Raw genomic sequence first — 10334 nt, 5'->3', positions numbered from 1 at the left:
TGGGAAGCCCGGGAACATCACATCTCTCCTCTCACCACTATTTCGGATTGTCTCTGGTCACAATGTACGTTCTCGATTGACGAGGCTTCGAATCATTGTTAACATTCTCCAGGGCTGAGCGAAGGCAGGGAAGGAACATCCGGGGCCCGTATGACTTCATCTGAATACTGATTTCGCCGGTACTAACAATGCTTAACAGACACTCCGCTTTGACGGATTTCCTTGCTGTATGTGATCTATTGAACCATTAGTTGGACCAAACTGACAATGCATCAATAGTCCAATAATATCTCTGCGGCACAAATTCGCGATGATTACGACCGCCGGCTGGCGAATGCGACGCGCCAGGCTGCAGAGGAGGAGGGAGCCGCTGCAATGGAAGAAGAAGAACCCGAATACGAGCCTACATCAGAAGCAGAGTCCCCCGAAGCGAAAACTAAGAAGCGCAAGCGCCAGCAAGCCATCGAAAAGATCAAGAAGAGCAAGGAGTTCGCCCGCCGCAAGGCCCGCCGAACTGCGGAGCCGGACGACGATGACGATGATTTGGCGAATACTATAATGAATGAGAAGCAGCGGCCTGTTCCAGGTCAGCTGGACAATTGTGAACTCTGTGGCAAGCGCTTCACGGTCACTGCGTACAGCAAGACTGGCCCTGCTGGGGGGGCTTCTCTGCGCAGACTGCTCTAAGAAGCATGCCGATGGCGGTAAAAAGGCACCGGCCAAGAAGCGCAGCTCGGGTATCGGGCGTCGTCAAAATCAGAGCAAATTGCTAGATGGCATGTCCCCTCATGGCACCCAGAGCTTGCTAGAGACATGTATTAAGGTTTGTTCTCTATCTTCTGCGTCGTGGCTGATGTGACTAATCATTGTCTAGAAAGTGGCCGAACATATCGACGACGTGGAAGAGTTCGGCGACCTTCCTCCTCCAGTGATGCATCGTCTTAGCCAAATCTTATCCAGAAAACGCGCAGTGACCTCAAAGACCCTAGATCTTTTCTTACGACCCAACCACAGGGAGATCAACATTTACGACTGTGCAAGTATGTACCTCCTTCAATTCCACTACAACACGATGGTATATTGATCAGATGTTTAGGGCTCGACACCGATGATTACCACAAGATCCTTGCGTCCATGCCGGCTTTGACTCGCCTGAACCTACGGTTCGTCACGCCGATGAAGGATCGTATTTTCCAGTATATGGTGGATCGCGACATGAATATCCAAGACCTCCATCTGGATTCGCCGAATCTTGTGACCGACGAATGCTGGCGCCAATTCTTCACCAAGCTGGGCCCCCGGTTGCAAAGTCTGAAGTTGTGGAATCTTGACTCTGCATTTGACGACGAAACTATGGAGATCATGTGCAAGAGTTGTTCCGGTCTCCAACGTCTGAAACTGAAATATCTCTGGAAAATTGGCGATAAAGCGCTTGAATCGATAGCAACGCTGAAGAACCTAGAGCACTTGTCACTTCATTTCAGCCAGGAGACTAGCCCGGAGCCCCTGCTACAGGTTATCACTGAGATCGGTTTCAAGCTACGCTCTCTATCTCTGGATGAATTCCCACTCGCAGATGACAGGCTTTTGCAACACATCCACGAGCATTGCCATAATCTTAGCAAGCTTCGATTCACCAAAAACGAGCTGTGTACTGACAAAGAGTTGGCAGCGCTCTTCCGGGGTTGGTCTAATCCACCCTTGCGATTTGTGGATTTCCACGGCCTTCGTGATGTAGACATGTCCAACCCTGCTGGACCTGTTGAGCCTGTGGGTCTGGCATCGGATGGTTTTATTGCTCTGATGGAACACTCAGGCTCCAGACTCGAGACTTTGAACATTGCCTCTTGTCGTCACATTTCATACGCGGCATACGAGGAGGTCTTCTCTGAGCACAAACGATATCCCGAACTCAAGTATCTCGATATCGCATTCCAGGGAGTCGTGGATGACTTTCTGGCACAGAGCATCTTCCGATGCTGCCCAAATTTAGCCAGACTCGTTGTCTTTGGTTGCTTCAAGATCCGCGACTTGCGAGTTCCTCGAGGTGTAAACGTGATTGGCACTATGGGCGCCAAACTGAACGTTGACGGAATTGCTCAGAAAGAGATTGTTTGAAGATTTGCGAGATATTCGGGGGCTGACTATTGCGTACTTTTCGATAAAGAGGACTGATCTTTATATGCATTCTCTACAAAGTGCTGGGGTTTTAGGGAATGATATCTAGCGGCTCAAATGCCCACTTTTCATTTCGAAATATTCGTAGAATTCCATCATTCGGTTAAAACACAAAATAGCTCAACTCCAGTTTCCCATGCTATACAATCTTGTAAAACCACGTTGAAGAAAATCCTTCTCTAATTACCCATGCGTTTGCCAATTTCACTCTCCCAACCACGAGTTCTCTCGAACCCATTGGACGCGGTCTGGTAGTCGAGCATGGCCTGGTAGACCTCTTCTTGGCTGTTCAATACAAAGGGGCCGTACTGGACGACCTTCTGGTCCAGGGGCTGACCAGCAATGATCATGAAACGGGTCTCGGATTCTGCATTGTCGGGAACTGATGCCTCAACAAAATCACCATTTTGCTCGAAGACAACGTTATGGAATTCTTTCACAATGCGAGTGGAATCGTTCGAGCCAAAGATAGTGTCACCAGCGAGGGTGTAGGCGAATGCATTCCAGCCCTGCGGCAAGGCCTGAGATAGACGACCACCAGGCTGGATGGTGACATCCAAGATCCAGACGGGAGTGTAGGCCAAGTCACGGACAGAGTCGACACCGTGCGACTGTCCGGAGATAACTTTGATGGTCACACGGCCCTCATCAGCCTTTGCAATAGGAATTTCGGTCGCGCGCAAGTCACGGTAGCGCGGCTCGCACATCTTCAACTTCTGGGGCAGATCCACCCACAGCTGCATGCCCACGTTGGGGCTGCCGTCTTCGTTTTCGTGGGGCATCTCGGCATGCATGATACCACGACCAGCTGTCATGAACTGTAAGTCACCAGGGCCAATGGTGCCCTTATTGCCTGCGAAATCTTCATGGTCCACGCCGCCGGAGAGCAGATAGGTGATGGTCTCCTGGCCACGGTGAGGGTGATCAGGGAAACCAGCACCCTTGCCAATGGTGAAATGGTCAAGCATAAGGAAAGGACTGAAGTTGCGCAGCTTGGCAGTGCCGATTGAGCGTCGGACGCGGGCACCTGCACCCTCGGCCTGCTCAACGGCAAGGAAGACTTGACGAATTGCTCGAGCTGTAGACATCTTAGACACGGGAAGTACGTCGGGAATCGAGTGATCCAAGTCGAATTGAAGAGCTAAAGAAGCAGCTGTATTAATGGTCGAACGTGTCAAAACGCGCGACAGGCTTTCTGGAGCTCGCTGTTGTATTAAAGTGACGAAAAAGTCGGGAATCGAGGTACGATAGGCCCACAAGATTGCAGTAATGCAGATTGTAACAGGCAGAAGTAGCCGCATGGGTAGGTCAACGTTTATTTATACCCCAGTGATGAGATATGGAAGATTCGGGTTGAATGCAAAAGAAATATAAGAAGATCAGCGTTAGTCAACCCCCACAAAGGCTTCCTTAGCAACTGCTTTGCAAGACATCAGTCAGCGACCGTTCACGAAGTCTGGGGCAACGGTAGCCAATCATGTGGTAAGTTCTAGAAGGCCGCTCTGACCAAGACTCACGTCAGCATTCTTGGTGCCTTCGGAATCAGGTGTCAATGATGTCCGATCCTCTTTTGGTGATTGTAAATGTTGAAGTGTGTGTGTGACTAACACCGGGCTTTCAGAAACTCTGTGGGGATATTTTGATTTTCTTTGTGGTTCAATCAAATGGGCATTTGTACTTCACAGTAGACGTACATTAAGCCACCGCGGTCGTTGTATTATCAAGAAACGGTTGGAACTCAAAGAAACTGGGCAATTCTGTACAAAAGTAACCACCGCTGGTGTCCAATTGATCGATCTAGCCTACATATGTATGAGCCCTTAGAGTGGTAACTCCAGGGGTCACCACACGTCCGATGGTTGTCATAGCTCGGATCGCTATCAGACCAGATAAAGGCCACGGAGCAGCTCCCGCTCTCCGCCCAATTCCAACCAGGATCGCATCAGCGTCCACTGCTCTTCTTGGTCTTTACTGTTTCAACTGAGATACCCCTCCTTGTTCCAGACTTCACGCGGAACTCTCTGCTCATTGCCGTCAGTGCCCTGGCGGGGGACTGCACAAAGCTTATACCCCATACCCAAACGTCATCCGTCTCTTGCGATCACTTCAAAATAGTCGTGAATATGGGCCAGACTAGGTGGACATTTGCGCCATGGCTCATGCTAGCCTGTGCCGCAGCCACCGCGTCACCAGATAAGCGGCCTTTCAATATCCACGATGATCTTCTGGCCTATCCACAGGTATGTCGTGAGACCCGGCGCGAAGCTTCTAGAGTAACCTCTCGCTCTGACTGTTATGATCACACGAAGTACCAAGTAACCTTCCCAGAAGAATACATCCTTGATTCTCAAGCCGAAGAGTTGCTTCGCACACAGGCCAGCTCCGAGAGCCCATCGAGCAACCCTCAAGTGTACACACCCAAGGATTCCACCGATGGCTCGACGCGGAGCGGGCAGGAGGCCACCCGACCAGACTATACCTTTGAAGAGATGATTTTGGATGACCGGAGACTCCTTTGTCAGATCCCGCGCGTGACGGATGATTCGAACAAGACGAATAGCCAAGCGGAGGAAGTAGACGAACAGAAGGAGCTGGCTCGCGCGACAGATCGCGGTCTTGAACTTTTACGCGAAATGGAGGACAAGTGCATGTACTACTTCTCCGGCTGGTGGTCTTACTCGTTTTGCTACCGAAAGCAGATCAAGCAATTCCACGCACTCGCCGCAGGTCGTGGCGTTCCGAATTATCCACCTATGGAAGACCCGAACACTCATTCCTTTGTCTTGGGACAATTCCCGGCCGATGCAAGTGACAAGGAAGAGGGTAAGCAGGAGCACAGACAGACATACCCGACCGATGTGGCAGAACTACACACCAAGGGAGGCTCGCGCTATCTTGTGCAACATCTACGGGGTGGCACCAAATGTGACCTGACTGGACGCGACCGCAGAGTCGAAGTGCAATTTCACTGCCATCCGCAGTCCACGGACCAGATTGGATGGATCAAAGAATTGACTACCTGTTCATACCTCATGGTTATCTACACCCCTCGACTCTGTGACGATGTTGCCTTTATGCCGCCTCAGCAGGATGAAGTTCATGATATCGAATGTCGCGAGATCCTGACGCCCGAGGACGTCCCCGAGTGGGAGGCCGTGAAAGAGTGGTTTACGTCTCATCAATTAGAGGATTCAGCCACCGCTCAGCCCCAACCCGAGATAAAACTCGTCGGAGGGATCGTGGTAGGTGGGCAAAAGCTGGTGGGCATGGAGGGTAAGCAGATCGAGAAGGGCCGAGTGGCATCTGTAGGGGAGGAGCGAGTCGTGGACGTGGTTGCAAAACGTGAGAACGGGAAGATGAAACCTGTATCCTCGCAGATGCTGAAGAAATACGACCTCAGCCCCGAAAGAGTCGAAGAAATGGGGAAAAGACTAGAGGAGTTAGCCAAGGGCAAAGACTGGAGTCTGGAAGTGGTCGAGAGCGATGGAGTGATCAAGTTCCAGGGCGTTGTCCCCGACGATGATGAAGCACCGGCGCAGCAGAACGAAGAGAAGGCTGCACCCCAAGCTAAAGACACCAAAGCAACAGAAGCCGTGGCACCTGAACACAGGGCCAGCGGTGATTCGAAATCACAGCCGGTAACCCTAGGTACGGAGGCTGACGACCAAGAAGGAAGTGAAGAAACCTTCAAAGATGAACTATGAAGAATGGAACTTTGTACAGTAGATATCGGACTTTGACGTTTCCATTCTCAAAAATTCATATATTTTCGGATCTGCAAATTATATCACAATTTCCATGATGTAACTTAGATGTAGAGTAGAAGGCCAAGCGCCAGGAACGGCCGGCTAGCTTCATGCCCAAAGACGTCAGATGCCCCAGTTGCCGGTAGCCGAGTGGAGACAGGTAGGAGACCAGGTACGGACATGCTTCGGGTTGATCTCGCAGCAATTGAATGAGATAAGAAGAAATTCGAAGAGTGATTAAACGGGAGGTGCAAGCTCAAGTGAAGCAAATCAGAAAGTCGGGGGAGGCAACGCAACTACGTAAGGAACGTGACCGTGAACCTCCTAGCGATCGTCCGGCCCACCTTCCCACCTCCCTGATCCCAACCCTCACTTCTCTCCCAACTCTCCTTTGCCCGCGCTTGGCTCGGTCCTTTCTGCGCGTGGCTTCTCTTTCATTGACCTCTCCTTGCCCGCCTGAAAACTCCCCGCTAGGGTTGAGGCAACGCCGCCATTCTCCCCAAAGACCAACCCCCTCCGGTCGACAATTCGAGTTGGACTTCCCCTCTCATCCCCTCCCCCGGCCCCTCCCCCTGCAGACGCCGCCAACAGTAGCGCTAGGGGATTCTGGTCATTTGGCATTGAGGTCGATTAGTCTGGGTCGCCGTTGAACGATGGGTTTCCTGGGCGTCTACACGGCTGTGTATGATTACCAGCCTCAGGGTGAAGGCGAACTGGAAATTCACGAGGGCGATCTGCTTTACATCATAGAGAAGAATGCCGAGGATGATTGGTGGAAGGCCAAGAAAAAGGCAGAGCCAGACGACGAAGACGAGCCTGAAGGTCTAGTTCCGAACAACTACGTCGAAAAGGTAAGCACTCCGGACCACTCATGCGCTACAGGGCACAACTTTTCCAGTCTTCTATGTCCGGAATTGCGCGGACCTGAAAGCGGATTTCGCGCATTGAGTACATGGTCGTGTCTATATCCGAGCAATTGAGTGATGCTTACGATGACCCATTGTATAGGCGCAACCGATCCACAACGCCAAGGCTCTTTTCGACTATACTCGGCAAACAGACGAGGAGGTTTCTTTCTCAGAAGATGCTGACGTGCTCGTTTATGACACTTCGGATCCGGACTGGACCCTGGTTGGGACTGACGGGGACTGTGGATTTGCACCTTCAAATTACATTGAAATCCTCGAGGATATTGCGCCCACTGCTCAGGCCGTGGCTCCCTCTCCTGCCCCAGTCGCAGAGCCCGAATACGAACCCGAAGCTCCGTCTCTCCCGCAGCGGCCGACGCAGGCTTCCTCGGAAGAGTATGACGCGTCACCCTCGGCGTCCCCTATCAATACGGTGCAGAACCCCGCCGCAGCCGCCATTGCGGATATTATTCACAAGCAGCATGCACCCGCGAGCGCGCAAGTAAAGCCCACCAGAGATGAACCTCCGCCTCCTCGGCTCCCAACGCGACCTTCGTACGATGAAGACGAAGAAGAACCCCCCTGCGCCTGCTCTGCCGCGCCGACCCCCGTCCGAACAGTTAGAGAATTGGGCTACCCCTCCTCTGCAATCGCGCTCGGCTGGTGCCTCCCCGCCCCGGCGTACCCAGGCGGCAGCTCTTTCGATGGGTCGCGATGGAACTCATGTGAAAGCGTCCCCTCCCTACAACAGGGCTGGCGAAATGACACCGCGGTCTCCCTCGGGCTACCACATGTACAACATCAATGAAATGGTCGAGGTGATGGGCAAGCGGAAGAAGATGCCAACAACGTTGGGTATCAATATGGTCACCGGAATCATCTTCATCTCTCCCGAGGGCGATGATCGCCAGCAAGAATGGACTGCGGACAAGCTCACTCATTACTCAATTGAAGGTAAGCATGTCTTCGTCGACCTTGTTCGACCTAGCAAGAGCGTGGATTTCCATGCTGGAGCCAAGGATACTGCCCAGGAGATTGTGGCCGCACTTGGCGACATCGCCGGAGCCTATCGGGCCGAAGGGTTACGAGAGGTTCTTGCCGCTGGAAAAGGAGGCGGTGGCCAGAAGAAAGGCACCATTTTGTATGACTTCACGGCACAGGGCGATGATGAGGTGACGGTGGACGTGGGTGATGAAGTTGTTGTTGTCGATGATACCAAGTCCGAAGAGTGGTGGATGGTGCGGCGGATGAAGAACGGCAAAGAAGGAGTGGTCCCCAGCAGCTACGTTGAAGTGACTGGGTTTGTAAGTCTGGAGCCGTCTGGGGTGGAATCTGGTCTATCAACAGTGGAAAAGAACCGTTTGGAGGAAAAGCGACTGGCTAAAGCAGCCCTTGGGAAGCCTAGGACGGACTCTATGGATTCTACCGACCGCCACTCAAAGCGCGAGAGCAAGTCAAAGTCCAAACCTGACCCGAGCAAGGTGAGGAAATGGACCGATCGGTCAAAGGCTTTCACGGTTGAGGCACAGTTCATCGGCCTTCAAGACGGCAAGATCCATCTGCATAAGGTCAACGGAATCAAGATTGCGGTCCCAGTGGCGAAGATGTCTGTTGACGATCTGGAGTATGTGGAGAAGGTTGCCGGTGTGTCTCTGGACGAGGACAAGCCTCTGTCGAGCATTCGTGCCCGGGCTACCTCCGACGGCAAACGCGGCTCTGCAGGCGCGTCTGTGCAGCGCCCCGAGTACGACTGGTTCGATTTCTTCCTCAAAGCTGGCGTCGGACCGCACCAATGTGAGCGCTACGCCCAGAACTTCCTGAAGGATTCCATGGATGAATCCGTCTTGCCTGACATTTCCCCCGAGACCCTTCGCACTTTGGGCTTGAAGGAGGGCGATATTCTCCGAGTCATGCGACACCTGGACACCATTTTTGGCCGCACCGGTGCCAAAAATAAACTTCGGAATGTAAGCTTTGGTGGAGAGGAGGTTATTGAGGACGGCCAAGGTGGACTTTTCGCTGGACCTGGTGGTACACTGCGCAACAATACTCGAAAGGGTAGACCGGCTCCAGCCGTCCAGGCGGGTGACGTTGTTGATCCCAAAGCCTTTGAACAGGCCGATGAGTCTCAGACAAAGGAAGAGCGAGCCGCTAGTCCTGCAGCAGCAGTTGCACCTGAGAAGCCTGTCGCGCGTGGATTTGACGATGATGCATGGGAAGTGAAGCAACCTAAGACCACGGCTGCTGCGCCGATCAATTCCACTCCCTCTGGGACTGCCTCCTCGCCGCCTGTCATCCAGAAGCAGGTCACGGGTGCAATGGCTGACTTGTCCTTGCTTCAAGCTCCGCTCCAGCCTATACCTGCGCAGCAGACTGCCACACAGCCAGTCTCCACCATTCCCGCCCTTCAACCACAGCAAACTGCTGCGCAGACTCCGCCGGTGCAGCCCCAGCAGACTGGTGCTACCCCTGGCTTCTTCAATCAAATAGCACAGCAACAGCCTCAGGGCTTTAGTCCTCAGCAGACTGGATTCCAACAGTCACAGGTTAGACAGCGCCCTCAGGCGCCACAGAATATTAACCAGAATTCGCTTCTTCCCCCACCTCCGCAGCGCCCACTGTCGGCGCCACAGAATTTTTCACAGCAACAGAATTCGTTTGGACCTCCTCCATTGCAGCCACAATTGACAGGACTTCCTCAGGCAGGGCCGCCAATCGCTGCTCCGGGGCAGAGCTTGACCGAATTGGTTCAGCAGCGTATGCAGCCCCAAATGACAGGCTTCATCGGTCAACCTCAGCTACAGAACGGGTTGATGCCCCAGCCGACTGGCTTTATTCCCCAATCGCAATTCGGGATCCAGCAGCAGCAGCAGCAGCCGCTTCCCTATGCTACTGGCCAGCCAGGACTGTACGCAGGGTTCCAAGGAATTGCTCCGCAGCAAACTGGCTTTGGCGGGTACTCTCATCCCCAGCGGCCGATGCAGATCGGTATCAACTCTATGCTTCCCCCCCGCTTTGCAGCCTCAGCCGACTGGCGCCAACGGGTTCGGAGCTGGACACTACAATGCATCATCGCCACCCCCGGTTCCACCAATCCCCCAGCAACCCACGGCCACGCCTCTGTCGCCTCAGAAGACAGGTCCTCCTCCGTCTGTCAGATTTGGTGTCAAGTCAGATGCTCCGAAAAAGCTTGCTCCACAGCCAACGGGAATGAGGGCCAATCTGTCCCAAGCTAGTAAGTGTTTTGATGCATTTAAATTGATAGTCTAGGAGCTAACCAGCAAAACACAAATAGCGCCCACAAACCCCTTCGGTTTTTAATTGCGGTGGCAACTCTGGGAACCATTTCGTTCTCTCGGCTGGCGCATATATAATTCTGACTTTCGGGCAAAGCCAATTGCCCCTTCCATTTCCCCTTGTTTGCCCTGTAATTTTCTCCCCGCAGTGAATGGCAGTTCTACATATTCCACCTTGTGTTTCAATCTCGAGCTTTGAATTGAAA

The 10334-nt window shown here is 52.9% G+C and overlaps 4 protein-coding genes across 4 annotated transcripts; 3 read left to right on the top strand and 1 right to left on the bottom strand.

Annotated features, from left to right (window-relative positions):
* Nucleotides 1-188: 188 nt before the first annotated feature.
* On the top strand, nt 189-2118 carry rad7 (uncharacterized protein; the record flags this gene model as incomplete). Its single annotated transcript, XM_056966437.1, has 5 exons — nt 189-227; nt 280-586; nt 642-823; nt 875-1040; nt 1097-2118. 5 exons carry the CDS (start codon nt 189-191, stop codon nt 2116-2118), a joined length of 1716 nt encoding a protein of 571 aa, XP_056823218.1.
* Nucleotides 2119-2357: 239 nt separating this feature from the next.
* Nucleotides 2358-3479, bottom strand: N7477_004773 (pirin family protein; the record flags this gene model as incomplete). The annotated part of the gene is made up of 1 exon (XM_056966436.1): nt 2358-3479. One exon carries the CDS (start codon nt 3477-3479, stop codon nt 2358-2360), a length of 1122 nt encoding a protein of 373 aa, XP_056823217.1.
* Nucleotides 3480-4301: 822 nt separating this feature from the next.
* On the top strand, nt 4302-5882 carry N7477_004772 (PRKCSH domain-containing protein; the record flags this gene model as incomplete). The annotated part of the gene is made up of 1 exon (XM_056966435.1): nt 4302-5882. The coding sequence occupies one exon, from the start codon at nt 4302-4304 to the stop codon at nt 5880-5882; it is 1581 nt and encodes a 526-aa protein (XP_056823216.1).
* Nucleotides 5883-6577: 695 nt separating this feature from the next.
* On the top strand, nt 6578-10153 carry N7477_004771 (cytoskeletal protein-binding protein SLA1; the record flags this gene model as incomplete). Its single annotated transcript, XM_056966434.1, has 5 exons — nt 6578-6775; nt 6933-7540; nt 7584-9876; nt 9935-10067; nt 10128-10153. 5 exons carry the CDS (start codon nt 6578-6580, stop codon nt 10151-10153), a joined length of 3258 nt encoding a protein of 1085 aa, XP_056823215.1.
* Between the last annotated feature and the right edge of the window lie 181 nt (nt 10154-10334).

This window comes from Penicillium maclennaniae (assembly GCF_028827695.1).
Source record: "Penicillium maclennaniae strain IBT 15551 chromosome Unknown utg000004l:1.0-3007600.0:1.0-3009580.0, whole genome shotgun sequence".
Lineage (NCBI taxonomy): Eukaryota > Fungi > Ascomycota > Eurotiomycetes > Eurotiales > Aspergillaceae > Penicillium > Penicillium maclennaniae.
This window is presented reverse-complemented; position numbering and strand designations above follow the sequence as displayed.